At 40.8% G+C, this 21,796-nt stretch overlaps 1 protein-coding gene across 2 annotated transcripts in view; it reads left to right on the top strand.

Annotated features, from left to right (window-relative positions):
• Positions 1 to 866: 866 nt before the first annotated feature.
• nkd1 (NKD inhibitor of WNT signaling pathway 1) overlaps positions 867 to 21,796 on the top strand; it is an 83,002-nt gene continuing 62,072 nt past the window's right edge. For both annotated transcript variants that reach the window (XM_067997901.1, XM_067997902.1), the window contains exons 1-3: positions 867 to 1,417; positions 1,518 to 1,550; positions 1,708 to 1,832. In XM_067997901.1, the coding sequence (XP_067854002.1) occupies positions 1,393 to 1,417; positions 1,518 to 1,550; positions 1,708 to 1,832 (183 nt within the window). In that variant the 5' untranslated portion in view covers positions 867 to 1,392. The remainder of the gene's footprint in view (positions 1,418 to 1,517; positions 1,551 to 1,707; positions 1,833 to 21,796) is intronic.

Raw genomic sequence — 21,796 nt, 5'->3', positions numbered from 1 at the left:
AATGCCACCAGGACAAAAACACACTCTACAGATCCCAAGAGGAGGGCACCACAAATAAAAAATGGCCTATTCAAACTAAAAAAGTTTTAGATCAACACCTTGAAAGAACAGCAATCAGTTGGGTCGACCCTCCCTGCAGATCCTAAGCATCCTGGACCTGTGGATGGCAGTCTTTGCCAGGCCAAAGAGCAGACCCACTGCGAGGTCCACTGATCCGTTCCCACACATTTTTTTTGCATAAGACAATGTCCTTTACATTTTCCTTTCCAAATATCCAGGTGATAGAGTGGCAAAAACTGCCCAACCAAACTGGGAGGGTTGGAAAATGTTAACAATTTGAAGGCATTTAAGAGAGGCCATAGATCTGTTTTTTGTAATAAAAAGCAAAGTAGTGCAATCAGAACCGCAAACAGAAAATGCTGGAAAGACTCAGCCGGCCAGGCAACATCTGTGGAGAAAGGGAAAAGGAGTTAATATTTCAGGTATAACCCTTGGACAGAATATTACAGATGAACAGCTATAAGGAAAAGAGCAAGAGAAAGGAGTAGGATTGCGAACTCTGGTTCATCACATGACCTCCCTCCTCCAACCGCCCTGTCAAATGGTCTTTTTTCCCCATCTCCAATGTTTTTATAACTAATAAATAAGTGTTAAAAGGAAATGGAAAAAAAAACATTTTTAATGCACTCTTGCTTTTTCCCCCCCGGGGTTGCTCGAAGCCGTCTTCAGAAGATTAATCTTTAATTCCTAGAGACTTCCTGGAAGGTTGGCAATCCAGAAAGGTGGAGAGGGGGGGGGGGGGGGGTAACACTTAGAGTTAGACCGTTAACTTGTTTCCTTTCTCCACAGATGCTGCCTGACCTACTGAGTCTTTCCAGCATTTTCTAGGCATTTTTGATTTTAAGTGTGCTGTGCCTCTGTGTGGATTGATGTTCCTCGATCCTGGCCGCTGGCTCCCTTGGCTGCTGCTCCCGCCTGGCTGGAAGTGAATGTTGGAGCTGCTTTTATTTTGGAGACTCCAAAGGAACCAAGTTTCCTTTCATCTGCCGCCCGCCAACCAACCAATAAAAGTGGGGGCCGGGGCCAGAAGCGCTGTAATCTCAATGAGGTGTCAATCATGTCCCCTGGTGGGTGAAGTTTCTTTTTGTTGCCGCCTCTTTCTCTCTCTCTCTCTGTGTGTGTGTGTGTGTGTGTGTGTGTGAGAGAGAGGGAGGGAGGGCTGTAGATCGGAGAGAGAAAGAGCTGGGAGCAGACACAGAGATCAGTCGGTGTGCTGCAGGATGGAGTGAGACTCCCTCTAACCGGACCGGAGCACATGGATTTCTAACCCGGGACTACTCAGCACCTCCAAATGTTCCCTAAATACAGCCCGATGCATAAAGAGCGGTAGACATGGGTAAACTTCACTCCAAGCATGGTAAGAGATCGGAGATTAAAGACTTTATACTCGTTTTACTGTAAAATTACCTCCTCATAGTAACACAATTTTCCTTTCTCTTTTTTTCCCCACCGAACAGCCGCCGTTTGTAAACCCAGAGAGAGTCCCGAAGGTAGGCATCTCTTTTTTTAAAAAAACAAAAAAGTTCTTCTTATGTGGTAAAAGTTTACCTGAGTTTTCTGACAAAAGTTTCCTCCATGTTTGGTCTTAGTTTCTGTTGACTAGAAGAAAACCCACGGGTCTTTTTGTTTATATTATAATGTGTGTAGGTGACAGTTTTGTGGTGAACGCTTGTTTGAGTCGGAAGGGGCTGGAGGACTGGATCGTCAAACAGAAGTACAACTCGGGACATCCGCAGGGCTTCCACCGAGCGGGCTGCCGGCTTTCCACCACGGTAAGGGGCTCCTCCTCCTCCTCCCCGGTCAACCCCCCTCCAACCGGCCATCGCATGTTATCAGGGTACCTGGACAGTTTATTTGAGGGGAGGGTGGGGATGGGAGGGGTTCCCCCTGGTCCGTTCTCTCACTTTGAGAAAGTGGATATGCGGCCAGGGGGGTCGCGCTATTAATGAGCTCAAAAGCCAGTGCATTTCGCTCTCGGGGATTCGCTTCCACCCTTCCAACATCTTCAGAAATAAGTGCAGGTACAAATAGCTGATGCCTAATCGTGTTGGAGAAACTGCAGAGAATTTAGGTTCCCAGTGGTGGTGGGTTGTGAGTGGATTGGGGCGGGGGACGCCTGAATGGTACCAGTTGGTACAATGTAACGGCCGCGATTCAGTTGTCATATGGAAAGTGTTAGAAATTCCCATTTGTACATGCCTGCTTCTTTTTAACAGCCGGGCTGCTCAAGCTCAGAATCGACGTGTGATCTGGAAGATGTTCTTTTCATTTTCAAAAAAAAAAGTGTTATGCAGATGTCTGAAATATTTATCGACCCGGGTTTCAGGGGGAGCGAGATCCGGAGCCAGTTTCTCTCGATTGTTTTCTTTGGGTGGGGGGGTGGTGGTGGAAGAAGAGAGGGGGTTGTTTGAAAAGTTAAAACAGGCGCCAGTAGGTTGGGAAAAGTCCAGGTGATCACTGAAGAAAATATTATTTAAAGTGCTTGCCTCGTTTTACAAATGTACTCAAACTAGAGGATATTTTTCTTACATCAAAGGGATTGGATTCTGGCAGGATGCCTGGGAGACTGAGATTCACATCTCTTCAGAGCTGTGTTGTAACTAAGTGTGATTTTAATGTCTGGTGTTTTCCTGGGACAGGCATATCGATGAGTGTCCAGAGCATATTGTAATTTTGTTGTCTCTTTTAAATTTTCTGTCTTGTCTTTGTAATTTGCTCTGGGACGCTGGCCCATACTGTATTGAAGCGTTTTGGGTCAAAATGTGACTAAATGCACATCATTTGTTTTGAAGTGAATGAAACCTTAAAATAAAAATGAGAAGGGCAGATTGGTCATTATCCGTGGAGAGTGTTGAGGCAAAGCTTTGAACTGCTTACAGTTAATCCTTTGGAAACTTGGAAAAATACATTTGAGTTGTATAAGCGTGTTTACAAATGCAATATCAAAGGCAGGTTATTTCAACTATATTATCTGTTTGATTTATGCGCTTTTTATAAAGCAGACCTGCAGTAAGCATGATGAGATTTAATAATCATTTTTCACATTTAGTGACTGTTTTATATTTGTATTTTGTCAGTTTTCTGTATATTATGTTTAATGGTTGTTTATCATGGAGTTTTCTAAAATTAAAACTGACACATAGATTTCCAGTCACTTTAAATCCCTCTCTGTTACTTGTTTTAAATTTTAAAAATTCCAAATCAAATGGAATTTACCCAGAATGATGATAATTGGTTGATAAAGCTGGCGAATCCAAATGGGTTTGAATGCCTACTAAAGCTGGCTGTAATAAGGCTGCTTGGAATTTGCTCTAATCCTGCATCTGGTCCCCTTCTTGGTGAATGAATGGATTACGGAGACGAATCCACACGTGGAGCCAAGACTTTCTTGGCTGCTGCACTTTTCTTACCACTGAGAGAAGAGTTTTCTTTTTAAAGGCCCCTTTCCCCCCCCCCGTTCCACTAATAAAAGAAAGAAAAGGAGAAAATAATTCATCCGCTTGCACTGGATTCTTGTGAATGGAATGAAACTGTATCTTGAGTTCCTGCAGAGTGTTGGATGAAAAGTAACAGAAGCCATGTAACTCCAACAGCCTCTTGACAAGGGATCTGAAAGTCTGCAGATTCCATTTCCCAGTTTGTAAACTCAGCCATCAGAGCGAAGTGTAATGATGTATTTTTTTTCCACCCATAGATGTATGATGCCTTTTAATTATAGACCCTAGTTCACATAACCCCATAGAAGTCTTTCAACTTTGTTGTTCTAGGTATGTAAGGCCTGGAATTCAAAATGAAAATTATTGTAAAAGCAGAAAAATGCACTTGTAATAGGAACAGAATACTGCAAGTATTTTGTATAACTTTGATTCCACTCCTAAGCACAGACTGTTATAATTGTGTGTGGCTGTCAGTCTCACTTATGGAATAAAAAATCATGGGAAAGGTGTCAAGCTATAATACTCTGTTGTTATTTAATGCTGTTGTAAGCCTCCCTAGTGGTTCAGTGAGTAAATCTACACCACCTGGTGTAGTATTGGGGCATGCAAAGCATGAAGGTCCCAGGCTGGATTTTTTTTCTTGTCTGTGCTGAATTAGCTGATCTCGGCTAGGCAGCAGTGGGGGCACAATAAATAGTCCCCTGTGTCTTCGGGCTAGGAAATGGGGAAAAATCCGTGAAGCTTCCTTCTCCTGATCTCTGTCCAACATCCCTTGTTTGAAACTGAGTCTGTGGATGGTGGGTGAGAACGAGATCAGGTTTGGCTGTGATGCATTAATGATCAAATAGCCACCAAAATTCACTGTCTAAATTCACACAAGACCACTTGGGCAATGTACTGGAAGGTTATCGATGGTTTTGGAATCATACTCCATCATAAATCGATGTCTTAAGGAGAGGATAAAACACTTCTGGGGAGGCGGCTTTGAAGTAATGCTACCATTTCACCCCACCAGCCAGTGTAGCAACAATTGTATTTTAACAGCTAGGTTGGTGGGGACCCTCAATTATGATGTCTACTTACGCTGTGCAGTGCGGAAGGAGTGATAGGTATATGTATAGTTACATGCATGCACACAGTGCTGTTTACCAGCCTCGGACAACTAATTAGAATTCTAATGATTGAAAGAAGTGCCTTTCAATTGTTAGAAAGTGAATGGCAGTACTGTGGCCACGAAGTTTTTAAAAAGTCTTTCAGAATTTTATTTTTTTATCAGGTTTCACACCATTTAGATATTTTGGTATTGGTTAGTACATTTCTAGCAGTGCAAGACTATTTTTTGTAGATGGCCCTGTTATCGGTGCGGAAATGTGAATTGTTGTGAAATGACAGGTTTGTATTCTCTCTCTCTCTCTCTCCCTCCCACCACCACCCCACCCCCCCTTTTCCCACCCCACACTTGGGTCAGATATTGTGAAACACTGCAGCTGCCTTCTGTTGGTTTCTTGTACATTGCAGTGAGTGCTTTGTGTAATTGTACAGGTTTATAGGGGCATGTGCTTTCGGATGACAAAGCATTTTCAATGGTACATTGTTGCGTAGTGAGGAGTTTTTGGAAAGGTTAGGTTCCTGGAATAATCCGCTGCAAAATTTGTACAGAAAATCATCAGCTGGGTTCTCTGGAAAGTTTACACTACATCACAGTCATTTTTCTTTTTTTTTCAACAGTTTGTTTTTTTTTCCCCCAAAAGTTTTTCATAAATAATTTTTGAAATTCAGATATTGATCAATCAATGACACAATAATGATTACAATTAAACGCATATTTCTCCAGCAGCCCAGCAGGTATTTTGCCCGATCTATGACCCTTTCAATTCTGGATTAAATATGAAGGGAAATTCAGTAACATTGTAATTTTGAATTTGATATCATTCAAGTTCCAGATGTCTTCACCGTAGCATATTGTCAAAAGTAGCAATAATGGTAACAATTATAAATGATTATCTTCTATGCTTTGTAAAGGAGATGGGAGATCTGTAGCATGCACACTATTTGTGTCATTAAATGATTGAAAAACCAGCCATAAATTTCCAGTTTGAATTTGTCCCTCTTCCATTTAGAAAGCTGCCATGCACTAATTCCCTCTGTGGTTTCTCAATCATACCACAAATTTAAAAAGAAATAGCATTTTTAATTTGTTCACTGGTCATGAACCTTTTATGGAGTTCGCTGTGTGGCATCCTTGGTATTCTCTACTAAATCTAACTATGTCAAAATGGTAGAAGTACCTCATTAGTCAATCAGCTTTCAGTTATTGCCTACTAATTAAATCATATAATCACTCTCCTATGGTATCACTGTATGGAGGGAAGGGGGACTCCAAAGACACCTTATAATCTGCTCGAGAGTACTAGAAAACTGCTGAAAGTGAAAAGCGACTGGAATTTTTATTTTATAATGTATTCTCTCTCTCTCTTCCCCCCCCCCACTCTCTCTCTCTCTCTCTCTCTCGTTCTCTCTCACTCTCTCCCTCCACTTTCCCCCATTCCCTGTTTTTGAAATACTTGAAGCACTGTTTTGACACTGCAGCTGACTGTAGTCTAAATAAATGAGAAGGATAGATAACATTATTCTAAATATTTATCGTGTTATATACTGGCTAATGTTTAATGTCCTAGTGATCAAAGTAAGTCAGAAAGTTCTTAGTAATAATAACTTTGGGTACTTCTCTTACCTAAGATGGCTGTAAATTGTAGGCTTTTATTTACACAAATGATCAAACTGCTACCAGGCACATGTCTTCCATTGGGTTTCTTTGTAGAAATCCATTAACCAACCTTGCTAAAGGGTCAAAAGGATTAACCAGATTGAGTTTATATTTGCTATAGTGTCCGGTAGCAGAGGTAATACTGTAGCATCCATTTAAAGAGAGATTGGATTTTTAGAGTTTTAGAACATGAATAGTGCCTGCACGATTTTTGTAGCCATTTCACACGAATGAAGAGAAAGTGTTTGAATTGTCCTTGGAAGGTCCTGTAGATTAGTATCGTATAAAATTACAGCTTGTGCAGATGGCTTGTTGCTTGTGACTAATTGTAAAATGCACCAGAAACGGCACATTTTATTATACTTTTACCATTATTGAGCATAAGTTTAAAAGTACCATCCAACAATTTATAATATTAAATCGCCTTTTCCTAATTTCATGTTGAATTCTGTATAATTATGTAACATTGAAAGTATATTTTGAAAATGTGCCAGTTGAGAGCTGTGATTATGTCTAGTTTGGAATTTCCTGACCATTTACAATACACGTCATGCAGGTAAAATGGATTTAAATGCTCCACATTTAAATATGTCTTGCGGGTAGCTACTGAAAATGATTGTTGAAAGCCTTGGTTAAGTTTTGAAGAAGCAAATGTCAAGCCAGGTAACTTGCAAAATTACTGTGGAGTGTGGGTTGAAGCTACAGTATGTAGCATTGGTTTTGAAACTTTTGTTTCTTTTTCTGAAACTTTTCTTGCCTGTATTGATGCATTCCTAGAGATTCCCTGCGAATACTTCCAGTCACTCACTGTCCAAATTTCTGAAAGACCATATCAGCTATCTGAAAGACCATATCAGCTACTCAAAAGAAAACATCATAGAAAATGTGTTTATTTGTTAACAGCGACAGATAATGTGCAAATACAGAAAATAATCAGAAATCTGATGTCAGGTTCAGGGAGCCTGGTTTGAAAACCCATGCTATAGAATGCTCAGGATACCCAGTCATGGTAACTATTATAATCCATGCAGATCACTTAGAAAAAAACGTGAATGCCAGTTAATAACTGTCAATCTAAACCTCTGAAATGCAATAGTATTGCTGTATAGCGACCACGGAGTAATTTGCATTAATATTTAGTTGAAGTAAAGAAAATAACATAGCCAGATAAACTCTTAATGGGTCGTATTTTGCTGTAAAAATAATGATGAGGCTTAGAGCACTCACCGATATTCATGTGCAAATTGGATAGTAACTTCCGGTGACCGTACATGCGCAGTTAAACGTGGAAATCCGGAAGTTGCTGGCTGAGAGGCGATGCTCCTCCAAAAGCTACGCAAAAATGGCATCTTGATGTCTGGCTCCCCGTTCAAATGTATTGAGCTGAGTGAAGTTCCTGTACTTACCTGATAGATACAGACTAAACTTGCCAAAAAAAGTTAGGGCTTGTCTATTCCACTGTAAGTACCATTTTAACGATGTGGAAAGTCTTATTTACTGCCAAACAACCTCTATGGTACTGAAAATCAACTTTTGCAAGTGTGGAGTCTCATTCCTTCAGGTATTAATTATTATTGGACATTTAAAAAAAATTTAAATAACAATTTTTTTTCTTACTTTTTCTTTCTGTCTCCTTTAACCCTGTCTCTTAATTCAGTCTTTCTTTCCCTCTCTTTATTTCACCTCTGTACCTGATTTGATATTGAATTCACTATTCTAACTTACACTTCCAGGTTCAGTCTCTGCTCTGCTCATTAACGATGCTTCAATCTGAATGGTTAAGGAGATACACAGCTGCTTGCCCTGTTCACAGAGGTCCCAGATGCCCTGTAGAGGGCGCCGTGCTTTTTGGATCTCTAATTTACAGGAACCTGCTGTACAAAAGCTCATGGACTTGTAGTTGCCCAATTTCTAACGAACGGCTGGCGCAGTTTGTTTGCCACACACAGCAAAATCCAGCCCATCGTCTGAAACAAAGGCATATTTAATGTAAAGATCATAATTTGGCAAATCCTTCACTAAAATGTAATGAGAATAGAACATGTATAACTTTTGAATGAATGGATCTGTAAAATAAAGTGGCAGGGTTTTTGTTGGCATTTGAACAATTAAGTTCTGTACACAATTGGATCATAGAGCCTGATCTTAGGAATAAGATAGTAAATGGTTTGGAAAAAGTAAATCCAGAATATTACTTTAAATTGCGAATCGGACAAACTGGAGTCACAGGTTTAAACTAGTAAATGGTTACATTTGGACTAATAGAACGGTGGAAGAAAAATCCCTGGATGCATTTAAGAAACAAATGGATGTTACAATGGGGGGATTGTAAGGTGTTTCTGGATGATAAACTAACATGGGCCAAATGGTTTTCCTCATCCATAATCTATTATTTTCATAAAGAAAGGTGAAGCATTGTGATCTAGGTGCCCCTGTGTGTAACATTTTGATGTGGGAAAATTAGCATTTATTTCTAAATCTTGTGTTTGAAGTAATACATTGTCATCTTGTGCTTTTGAGTTGTACACACTGAAGAAGCAAGGACTTTTAATGCAATTTTTCACCTAGGTTATGTTAACATGCAAAACTGGAGTTATTTGTTGCTATTTTGTTATCCTTCAAAAGGTATCTGTGTTACTCAAGGATAGTAGTAGCTGATTCCCAGTTTACTTTCAGTTTTGTTGGACAGTATTTACATAGAATCTACAGCACGGAAACAGGCCATTCGGCCCAACTGGCCTATGCCACATGAGCCTCCTCCCACTTTAATTACCTCTACCCTTCTTCCCCCATATCCTTCTATTCCTTTCTCCCTCATGTATGCATCAAGCCTCCCCTTAAATGTGTCAGTGCTATCTGCTTCAACCATGCCATGTGGCAGTGAATTTCATATTCTCACCACTCTCTGCCACTAAGAAAGATACTCTGCTTATGGCCATAAAAGAGTTGGCGGATTCACTCTGATTTTCACTCATGCTTTAAAGTGTCAGGGCCTCATCATTATACTTTTTAATGTACAGGAATTTTCTTCTAGATATTTAACTTGAGGGAGTTTGATAGAATAAATAAGGAGAAACTGTTTCTACTGGCAGGTGGGTCGGTAACCAAAGGATAGAGATTTAAGATAATTGGCAAAGGAAGCAGAGAGTAAATGAAGAAAAATCTTTTTACACAGCGAGTTGTTATGATTCGGAATGCATTGCCTGAAAGGATGGTGGAAGCAGATTCATTTGTAACTTTCAAAAGGGGATTGGATATATACTTGAAAAGGAACACTTTGCAGGGCTATAGGGAAAGAGCAGGGGAGTGGGAGTAATTGGATAGCTCTTTCAAAGAGCCGGCACAGACACGATGGGCTGAATGGCTTCCTTCAGTGCTATATGATTCTATGAACTTGTTGCATTGGAGATTAGTATCAGTAAAGTGCAGGGTGGGTACTTGTGACAGTTATACGGAATGGGGATCAGTACCTTAAGTTCACAAGTCATGCATTGCTGATGTTGAATGTTGCTACCAAACATTAATGATCAAAAAAATGGAAGTTGTAGGAATACTTATTTTCAGGTAGGCTTTTCTACCTCAGAAAAATGAATGTAGCTTCAGTTTTCTTTTGTGTTTCTGGGTTAAAAGAACACTTGCCACTAATAGATACAGCTACCAGTAAAATTGTATTGCCTTTAGTAAAAAAAACAATTCAAAGCCTGGACCAGTGATGTGCAGTTAGTGGTTTGGCATTCTGAACCAGTGAGACCTTCATTATACAGAACTGCACCTCAGATGAACGTTTGATATGACAAAGGTATTTTCAGCATGGCAGTGGTTTTGAACCATTTGAACCAGCCCATGCAAATTTCTCTGCTGACAATAAGAGCAGGTAGCTTTTAGGCAATTTTGTTTTTTTAATTCATTCTTGGGATGTAGGTGTCGCTGGCATTTATTGCTGATCCCTAGTTGCCCTGAGAAGGCGGTGGGCCGCCTTCTTGAAGTGCTGCAGTCCATGTGGTTAAGGTGCTGTCACAGTGGTGTTGGGTAGAGATGTCACTTTTAACATGTACAGTACAAGTTTTTAAAAGCCTAAGCTGCTTGGAGTTTCTTTTCTTGGCAAGTTGGAAAATATGAACAATTCACCAATATGATAATTGAACACACTCTTTCAACAGATTGCTAGCTTTGAGAAGAACCATTAACAGCATAGCTGATACCAAATGCTGCATCATCAGAGTGACTTTGAAGCAAAGCTTTACTGAACTGCCAATTCAGGAATTAAAAAACCCCTTCCCAATGAAAATAGCCTTGGTGGGGTTGGGGGTGGGGGGGAGGGGGAAGAACAAATACAAATGAATTTGGAAGATTGTATGTCTCCTTCCAAAGCATGCCATTTGAATTCTAATTTTTGATAGTTGACCTTTTTTTAATGAACATTTTGGGCTCTAAATGCCTAAATCCAGACTGAATTGTATTTTCAGCTCCTGCCCTTCACTCCAAGCAAAATGGACTTTGCATAGAATCTTCTTAGCCTTACCCTGTGCATTTTCAATGTGGCCCCTGGCCCAAGGGACATAGCCTTCACTGGTTCCTAAAGGGAAGTGTGAGAAAAGGGGTATAAAGGCAGTCTACATGCTGTCTGAAAAGGCAGCAGAGATTTCAAATCACAAAATGTCCCTTTTCCAAAAACAAATGTTAGCTGGGCTTAACGGTATCTTCATTGCTGATCAGCTCATTGCCATCAAAATCCTACATGCTTTATAAATCCACAAAAGTCTCTTCCTCTGCAGTTCCACACTAAGCACACAGCCCAGAGCTTGAGGAGTCAAAACAAATCTCAGTGTCTGAGTCTTGTTTGGCTTCCTTAAAACCGCTTGGAGCACCAATGCCACACTTAGAATGGTTGGGAGTATACCTGCAAAAGCAGCATCTGTGTGATGTCACCTGTAGCTGCTATATATTCAACCATAAGGAGGTGAGAACTAGTTTGTAATATCAAATATGGCTGTAGTCCTAATGAGCCCTATTCAGAAAGGAATGAAAAAAAGAAAGTTAATTGTTTGTTTAAAGTGTACTTACTATAGGCAAACCAAGAGCAAAATGCAGACATACAGAAGCTCTGAAAAGTTGTGTATTGGAACTGTTGATGTGTAGATCTGAGCATTCAACACAATGTTATATTCTCTTACAATAAAGTGGGCTCAGATATAGTTGTATCTGTGCTGACTTCCATCTGGCTTCCCTCATTTTTATGAGATTTAAAGTTGCTTTTTATGTGAGGAAGAAGGACTGCCTAGTCAGGCATGCAGAATTATCTGTCTTTGGTGCCGTATACATTTACCAATGAAGTCACATTTCCTGTAGCTTAGGACCACAGTTCTCTCTTCTCTGCCCCCCCCCCCCACTTTGCATTAATGTGCCCAAAGTTTAGTTTCAGTAAAGCTGCTAACTAAGGTCAAAGGGTTCTGACTTTATGGTTTAAGTTACATTGGTTTTCTTGTGATGTTTCAGCAGACCCTCAGAATCTGTTACTATTGGTAGCTTGGGGGTCTCTGTTGTACTGGGATATCCGCTGGAGTCACCACAGGAAGCTAACTTTCAGCTATGGTGCTGGTTTACTTGATTCAAGTCCGAACTGGCAGAGGAAATACGGACCTTTAATTATTCAGTTGACTTAAATACTTTGTGAACATGTTAATTGGTAAATTAATTACCTATTAAAATAAATCACTTTGTCAACCAAAAGAGTGTATTTTCATACATTATTTAATGTCGTAATTTAAATAAATATATAGTCTCCCAAATTTTAAACTCAAAATAGATCTCAATTTTATTTATATAGTAGTTTTTTCTGTCATGAGTCTGTCATACAAAAGAAAGTTTCTGATATGTTTACATGATCCCTTGATATATCCACTACTATATAAAATTTGTTAATGTAGCATAATGTAGCATGTTTATGAAGTCTAACTTCAAACTGTTTATTTGGATCAAAACTGATGTACGCTGCAAAAACAGAAAACATTGAAAACACTCAGCAGTTCAGGCAGCATCTGTCGACAGAAGAAACCAGTTAACGTTTCAGGGATGGAACTGTTTTGAAGAAGAGCCTGCACCCAATATGTTAACTTGTCTGTTCTCTCCACCGATGCTATCTGAACTGAGTGCTTTTCACATCTTCTGTTTTTGTTTCAGATTTTCAACATCTACACTTTTTTTGTCTGACACATGTTGCATTCTATTCAATATCCTGATTATTTAAATGTTTGTGCTTCATAGCTATGAAATGAGCTATTGACCTCAGACTGTGCTCTTCTAAGTCAAAAATAATAATCAGTATTTGTTTTTATGCAGGACTTAAATTTTTATTTATAAAAATTAGTTTTCAGATCCTTTGTTCTTGCTTTCTTCTCCTCCTCCCCGACCTCCATGGCTTTGTGGGTTACTTACTACACTCTCTGGTGAGCTATTGAGCTGCATAGGACGGACAGGAAAGTCCCAGGTTCGATTTCTGATCTAAGCTGATCTCACCTGGAGTAACAGTAGGGGGTGCTACAATTGGCCTCATTGCTTTAGAGCAAAGGAGTGGGAAAATTAGCTAGGCTTCCTGTTCCCAATTCCCAGCCAGTGATCCTTACTGAAAAATGCACACATGGCTATAGGGTAAGGATAGGACCGGGGTCAGCTGTGATGCCCCCAGGCCAAATAGCCTGCTGATACTTGTTGACCGGACTCTTCGTCAAGAATGACTGCTTGGGGTGAGGTATTAGAGGGGCTGTTGGCACCCTTGGCATCATACAGTAATGCCTTGAGGAGGGGAGCAGATTTGGTTGGGGGAGGGAGGGGGGGGAAGAGTTCAATTACTCTTAACAATAACTTGCTCATAATCCAGATCATTATTGAAAGACATTCTCTTTCAGTGTTGTAGTCCTAAATGATAACCAAGGAAAATATAGTGTGTAGATTTCAATTTTTTCAACAGTTTTAAAATACCACTAACTATGAGAAGATGTTTCTTTTTCATAGTTTGTAATGAGCATCTACTAGCACTTTTTGTCTTAATTTTCTGGAGTAAAGATGTGCGTTTTGTAAATGATATATGATAGTGTATTGAATAAACCAATAATTGATTTGTTGCTTGATGATCTACCCTGTACTTTTCCTTGTTAGCAAGTATATGGAGGAAAAGGAAATTTCAAAGCATTATTATGCTGCAACTTTTTAAATAAAAAATATTTATTTGACTAAGTTATTTACCTGTATTTGCTTTGTTTAGAATATATTTACTGGTTGAATGTACCCATTCCTGGTCTTGTGTACTGTATGTGGCAGCTGGTACTCATAGAAATTCCAAACAGCGTCCTATATATAAAAAAAACCTGAGCTCATGAAAGCCATTCTTCAGTGTTTACAACTTTTAAAAGACCTGTGAATTCCTCAGTCAAGTGGCCTATTTTGTTGAGATTGCTGTTGACTGCATAAATAGCTGGACCGCAAGAATTCAATGTGTTGCCTCAGTTGAGGAGAAGAAAGGATATAGCTCTTGTGTTGCTGAGTTGTGCATTTTACAGGGAAGCACACGTCTTCACGGACCAGTGGGCGTGGAATTTGCATTTAGCTTCTTTGGTTCATTGACAGCTTAAATATATATACTGTCCAGTAATTATGGTCTATTGATTGTTCATTGTATCTTGTGAAAATATGCTACAGAAAATAATGACATCATCAGTTAGCTCAGTCATTTCGGATGCCTTGAGATAAAGGTTTTTTTACCAAGTTTGGTATTTGAAATTGGTATTTTTGCTTTCCTGTTGAGGTTTTGCACAAATTCACTCCATTTCAGTTGGAGGTCCTCCCCTTTCATTGGTGTAAGCCTATATAGTAAAAGGTGAACTAAATACTTTCTAAAAAGCACAGGAAACTGTATATACATGGAGGGGGGGGGGATTACAAGGTAATAGCACAATCTGAGAGATTTGGAAGGAAGTCAAATACAGGTAACCTCACAAATTACAAGAGGGAAAGGTAAGCAGATTATGCACATCATTACTCCCTTTGACTCTTGTGTCTCATCTTAATGTTTGTGGGTTTTTTTGTACCAGTTTTGACATCTGAACAACTGGGGATTTGCTGGTATTCAAACCTCGTGGACTGATGTTAAGGCGTGCATATCAGCTTTACTGGTGGAAGGTAATACATGATATTGGTCATGTAACTGATAGGCCAGTACTGTAATGGAGTGCAGCTGCTGATCGCAGTCCTGACTTTGCCTGCACTGTAAATGAGGTGGTGTTGCTGCCTGAGGAGACATGGAGAACCAATTAAAGAGTGGCAGCAGCATCCATTGTGCAAGTATAATTGTTAGTTGCCATATGTGCTGTGGAATCTGCACTGCAATATAAGTTCCTGCAACATGGGAGCTCCAGTATATTACAAAATCACTTTGACTTGTGCATGTTGCAACTGTCTTCATTGCAGCAATCCATATTATTTTGTATCTTGAATGAAGCGCATGACACACTTGTACATTCATTTTGTTATTTTTGTTGACCCCTTCAGTAATGTTTGATAGCAGGGAAAGCAAAATGACGTGCAGATGCGAGAAGATTTCTTCTTATTGTTAATTCTTGTTGCAATCTCCACATGTGCTACAGTCCCCTCCATTAAACTATTGACGTTTCAGTACCCACATGATGTCTTCCTTTAGTCAAAATTGTCTTGCAGTAGATTAACAGTTTTTTCCGATGAGCCAAAAGAAGATGTTTTTAAAACAAAAGTCTGAAAAGTGGATCCAAATCCAGTATACCTTTTGAAAACAGAAAGTAATTACATTGCCCACACAAGGGGCCCAATATTACCAGGGCGGTGGGGTGGGTGATTGGGCGCGTGGGTAACGTGCTCGATGAAATCAGTCTGCCCCGAACGCAATCGCAGGCTGATTGGATCCACTTTCCTCTTGTTCCGGGTTCCCCGCTACTGATCTGCGCGTTGGGCGGACTGCGCATGCGCAGTAAGGTCTGTCAGCTGGAGGAGCTCTATTTAAAGGGGCAGTCCACCACTGACTGATGCTGCAAAAAATAGAAAAAATTACAGCATGGAGCAGCCCAGGGGGAAGGCTGCTCCCAGGTTTAATGATGCCTCACTCCAGGTATTATTGGATGGGGTGAGGAGAGGGGGGAGGACAGAGATCTTCCCCCCGGCAGGCGGGAGGAAGCGGCCTGCCTCTGCCACCAAGAAGGCCTGGCTCGAGGTGGCAGAGGAGGTCACCCTGCACCACCAACATATCGCCCACCTGCATACAGTGCAGGAGGCACTGCAATGACCCAAGTAGGTCAGCCAAAGTGAGTACACTTACTCATTCCCCTACACTCCGTCTGCCACATCACCGCCCCCACCCCACACCTCCTTCTGCACTGCCAACACTACTCTGTCACATCACCCCTCATACCCACTCAAAGCTCATCCTCATCTTACCTGCACTTACTCACCTCGCCAGTACTCATCCCGCCACTACCACTCAACCCAATCCTCATACAATCTCATGGCTCTATCTCATACTCACCCTCTCATGCATCTCTTTCACAGTCAGCCTCACTCAACCTGCCACTACCTGTGCTGCAGCCACAGGGCATGCATCACATATGTGCAGTAGGCAGCGTAAGGCAAACGTGTCGTGAGCATGAAGGGGATGCACAAGGGTTTTTGAGGGTTTGTCATGGTTTTTACTTCTATTTAATTTCTGACCAAATCACATTACATATTATATTGTCACCACTACTGCCACGTCTTTGCGAATCTTGTCTGGTTTGTGCAATAATGCCCTTTCCTGAGGATCACAATGAAGACCCACAACCGATGCCACCCATTGTGCCACTGCAGAGTGGGTGTAGGTGTATTTGCAGGGCTCTTTTGTGCAGACGACTGAGAGACGTCGGCGATGTCCCCGGTTGCACCCTGGAAGGATGCGGAGGAGAAGTTGTTGAGGGCAGTGGTGACTTTGATAGCGACAGGTAAGAAGATGGTGCTCGGGCCAGCCGGCAGCAGCTCGGCATGAAGGAGGCTGCAGATGTCCACGACTGCATGTCGAGTGACTCTAAGCCTCCGTGTGCACTGCTGCTCAGAGAGGTCCAGGAAGCTGAGCCTCGGTCTGTGGACCCTGTGGTGAGGGTAGTGCCCTCTGCGACGCATCTCTCTCTGTGGTTGCCCTCCCTCCTGCTGTGCTGGATGTGTCACAGCACTGTGTTGTGGAGCTCCATGTGTCAGAGGTGGACGGCGTGGCCGGTGATGCTGGTGATGCTGTTCGCCCTCCGAGGAGGTCATGACTGCAGCTACGGCGGCCCCCATCTGGAAGATGTATATCTGAGGGGCTCCGCAAGGTAGGTGCATGTGTCTGGCCACTGGGGTAAGTGTGCAAGTTGGTGCATTTTATTGTTAGGAGGAGGGTGGTGGAGGCCAAACTTTGTCCAAAGTGAGAGTGGCCTCCTGCAATGAGTGAGGGTCTCCCCCCACCCGCCACCCCCCCCTCACCTGTCAAATGGACCTTTGCAGCTGCCACAGGCTGATGGCTGCAACACGTCCATTTGAACTGGGAGTGTTTCCCCCAGTACGGGAAACAGTCCCAGTTGTTTGTAAAATCGCAACCCTCCTAAAATATCTCCTTAATCAGGTCTGTAAACGTCCTGAAATACCAAAATAAATACCTTAAGTGGCACCCCGCCGGCTTTAATTGCCGGCGGGAGTCCCACATACGGGGGCTGCGCGCGCATGTCAACGCATCTGTGGGAAACCCGGAAGTGGGCGGGTTGGAGCCGGGCTCCCGACCCACCCCGGGAATCGCCGATTTTCGTGGCCCTCCCGCCAGGAACGCACCCGATCGCGGGTGCTAAAGTCGACCCCAAGGTTTCAGTTTCAAACTCAGAAGGGGGAAAACAGTATTGGACATACAATAGCTGGAACTTTGGAAGACCTTCTGATTTATCTTTAGCCATAATGTTTCTGAATTCTCGGTGTTCTGCTTGCACATTTAGTACCCATTAAGTATGCATCTTTTCCACTTAATTAAAACCCATATAATTACCTTTTATACTCTCATTATGACAAGGTATCAGGAGCCAAGCATTGTGTTGTTTCCAATTTTGTCCCCTTTTCTTTGTGACTCTTGCTGGGGTATGGTGGTGATGAGCACTTGGTATCTCACTCAATCATTTGTGTGAGAGCCTAGAAAGTGTCAGCAGATTATTCTACAATGGAGGAAAGGCATCACAGTCAAGCTGAATCCTGTCCTCATTCACACTTGCCACAAGCACTTTCTTGCAGAGTTTACTGCATGTAAATTAGGAGTATTTTTTTTCTTATCCTCCATCCTTAGAGGATGTGGAACTTTCTACTACATGGTGTAGTTGAGGCGAATAGCATAGATGCCTTTAAGGGGATATCAGATAAGTACATGAGGGAGAAAGGAATAGAAGGATATGTAGATAGGGTTAGGTGAAGTAGGGTGGGAGGAGGCTCCTGTGGAGCATAAACACTGGCACAGACCATTTGGGCCAAATGGCTTATTTCTGTGCTGTAAATTCCCCAGTCTAGGAACAAAAAAAACTGTAGTGCCCCAATACCACTCTTAGTGAGATTAGCTAACTGTAGAAACAGGTTTCAAATGGGATATTTATGGTCTGTGATGCTTTTACTCACTAAGTTGAGGGAGCCTGTTTTGTGTGGGTTATGGGTTGTATCCTGTATATTTTGGTGAAGAATTATTTTTATTTAAATGGGAGCTAAGTTGCAGTAAGTAGCTTTATAACTGGAGACAGTATTACAATGGATGAATCATTAAACAATTATTATTAGAAAAGATTATTAATTAAGAAGTATGCAGTAAGTAGCTTTATAACTGGAGACAGTATTACAATGGATGAATCATTAAACAATTATTATTAGAAAAGATTATTAATTAAGAAGTATTGTACTAGATCTTCCCAGATGCATTTCCCCAGATGCAATGAACCAATGAAGGGTTAAGGTGAGTGCTTGCGAACTTGGACTAGGGCAGAAGTTGATGTTCAGAGCCTTTATACTCCTAGAACTGTGGTACTTGGCTGACCCTATAGTTTGTAACATCTGAAAAACGCCAACAGATATAGTGTAAACTTTGAGATTTGTGTCTGGATGTTGTAAGAGGAAAATGTAGACATGAAAGTGATTCCAGGCTTCTGCAAACAAAAGCTGTCAGTTTGAAATAGTGCTCTGCACAGTTTTCAAGTTTAAGAACTGAGATTGCAAAAAATGACGAAATTGAGACGAAATTGAGATGATAATGGTTGTCTCTACACTTACTTTATCATGTTGTGTATTTGGCATATTATCCTGTTTGGAATATCAGCCAAGGATGTGGTGCCTTGGAGGTCAGTAAATAGCTTGTTCCTAAATGAAGAATTATTTTAAAGGATTTATCATATTGAAGCGTTGCAGAACAAGATTTTATAATGCAGAACTGTATGGTATCACTCTTAATTTCTCAGATAGGTTGCATTGACACATTGCAGGGTTGTGCATCTTTGGAATTCTCTACCCCAGAGAGGGCTGTGGATGCTGAGTCATTGAGTATATTCAAGGCTGAGAGAGAGAGATTTTTGGACTCTAGGGGAATCAAGGGATATGGTGATTGGGCAGGAAAGTGGAGTTGAGGTTGAAGATCAGCCATGATCTGATTGAATGGTAGAGCAGGCTCGAGGGGCCATATGGCCTACTCCTGCTCCTATTTCTTATGTTCTTATTTGTAAATTGGGTTAAAAGGATTAGAAATACATCAGTGCTGGACCAATAGCTCAATTTGTAAATGCACTACCTGATATGAAACTGGATACATACAGTCGTGGAAGGTCCCAGGTTCGATCCCCAGTATGTGTGAGTTAGCCCTTCTCAGGAACGACAACAGTAGGGTTGCTACAATTGGCTTTGGTGCTTATAGGCTGTGAATAGGTGAAAGTTGGAGAGGGTTCCCACTCTTGACTGCTGTTCAGTAACTCCTGCTGGAAAGTACACAGGTGGATGTTTGGTGAGAATGGGATCAAGCTCAGCTGTGATCTTTTTTCCACCACCACTGTGAATTATCCTGCTGACACCAATTGTGCAGGCTTATGCAAAAAGAATAGCCACTTGAACGAGGTACTAGAGAGCAGCTGGCACCTGTGAAACTGTGCCATGGCACAAATCAGTGCCTTCAGGAGAGAAAAATTGGAGGAGGAGGAAGCAAAAAAAGACACTAGCTCAGTGATGCTAATCATGTAATGCTTTTCATCAAATGGGAGTTTCTGGTTTAAATTTAAACTTTCTGGCATTATGAAGCATAATTTTTTTTCAATTCCCACCACCCTCCCCCAATCCCAAATTACTGTTGATATGCTTGGATATGGTGTTGGCAACTCTCCAGTACGTTATCCAGTGGACATTGATTAAATGTGAGCCAAACAACGTGTGTCAGCAGTTTATTTGATCACGGAGAACATCACAGCAGAGTCCAATCCTGCCCTTCCCAGCCAGTGTCACTAGCTAGCTCCTGGGAGCAGGTACTCTGTCCCTGCCTGATTTTTTCCTGATGCTGATGCCAATTGCAGCCTTTCTCCTGGGCTGAGATCAGCTACCTTGGCACAAACCTGGGTTAAAATCTGGAACCTTTTTTGGGCCTGTTACCACACCGTGCAGTACATTCATTCACTGAGCCATTAAAGAGCTTGGTGATAATGAATTTGAGGCTTATTATAGGATCACAACTTTATATCTACAGTTTGCACCTTATAAACTTAAAATAAAACAACTTGGATTCATTAAACATAAGAATTATTATTTCACAAATAATAAATCAAATAATTTTTACATCTGTTATTAAAGCGGAAATTTAAGGGAATTCCCGCTTTGTAATTTCCTTTATTTATTTGCTATTGAAAATTCATAGAGATGTCCAACTTAAGCTGCATTTTAATGGCTCCAAAGGACTTTGCCAGTAATTAGACCATTTAGCATACTGAGGCCACATCTTGTTAGTACAGAACAATTCATAATTGAATTTGTTTTTTTTCACTTTAAGACCAGTAACGTGCAGTCCCAAGGCTAGACTCATTAAGAAGTTTGACTAGTCTTATTAGATTTCAATTTAATTTGAAGCTCTATTCTCTGTGGGAACAGTTATAAGGTTTTATTATTTTTTATTTTTGTAAAGCGACACTGAATTGTAGAATGTTGGCAGGGATGCAATACATGTTAACCCTTTCTCTGTATTGACTGTTTTCATGTGTAGAATTCCCATGTGTTAAGGGCAGTGTCAGCATAGGCTTGTATATGGACATGTTTGGAGAATTCCATGGATGTTTTACCTCTGATCTAACAAACCTAGGCACAGAATGTCTGTCTTCTGTTCCCCGTAGAATGTTATTTTTCAAGCTGTAATATGCATTGATAAAGGATACTGTTTAAATTAAAAAGCGTAATATGCCAACGCAAATGCAGATACTGTAAAACAAAACCCTGTAATATTTTGTGGTTTTAGCTTCTTTACCTATTAGTGGCAACAATAAACAACTGAATATAAACTAAAAAAGGAACTGAATAAAATGAACTTTTGCTTTGCTTTTTGATCATGGACCAGTTTATGTTGAATTCCAAAAATTTGCTCCATTTTAAAGGTCTCTCCTGAGAACTTTGAAGTGGCTCGCAAAAGAATGCCATAAAAGGACAATTAATCAGTAAAAGAGATTTGAAAAAAAAATGAAACTAATCCAGTGAAAAATATATTTTAGAGTTATTTTTTTTTGGCTGTCCATTACATGCTAACAAGAAAATGTCCTTCTGCCCTGGTTAATTTGCAATTACATTTTATGGTCATTAGAGCTATGGCATGAAGTCTGTTGGAAATGTAGCACCAAAAATAAACATCGCAAGGGCGGATTTCAGTAGATAGATCTGAGAAATGTGGAATTGGGGAAGCTGTAGAACCTAAATGTGAAAATCCAGCCACTTAAACTGAAATTTCACACCTTCTGGCGAAAGAGTGCACCCATCTCTTTTGATATGATTCTTGTCAGGGGTTAATGGTGAAGAAAGACGCTTCTTTGTTTAATAAGTAGGCATTAGGAAAGCATATGATTGTAAAATGCAGGCACTAAGTCCCTTCCTGAATAGTTTGGTTTGAAGAGGGAGGAGCCGGTAGTTCTTGTGATCTTCACTGAATTGACCGTGATTATACTCTTAGTCTTTTCTTTGATGTTTTGCAAGTCTGTGGACCAATTAACCCTATCCATTGAGTGTAGAATAGGTGGACATAAAACCAATCCAATGATGCAGTGCAAGAAATCTCAAAAGGGATGCAGGACATTTCTGTGGTGCAGGGCTTGTGATCAAAGGAGAAGATACAATCTGACCTCATTATAACCAATTCTTTTGTTTCTATACTCCCCCTATGATCAGCCCTTTGCTTGAACACATTTGAAACTTTTAAGTCAGTGCAGTGCTAATTTGCAGGAGTCCATGAATTTGCTATAATGAGGATGAACTA

This window comes from Heptranchias perlo, chromosome 16 (genome assembly GCF_035084215.1).
Source record: "Heptranchias perlo isolate sHepPer1 chromosome 16, sHepPer1.hap1, whole genome shotgun sequence".
In the NCBI taxonomy this organism is placed as follows: domain Eukaryota; kingdom Metazoa; phylum Chordata; class Chondrichthyes; order Hexanchiformes; family Hexanchidae; genus Heptranchias; species Heptranchias perlo.
The sequence above is the reverse complement of the archived record's forward strand: the minus strand, read 5'-3'. Positions and strand labels throughout refer to the sequence as shown.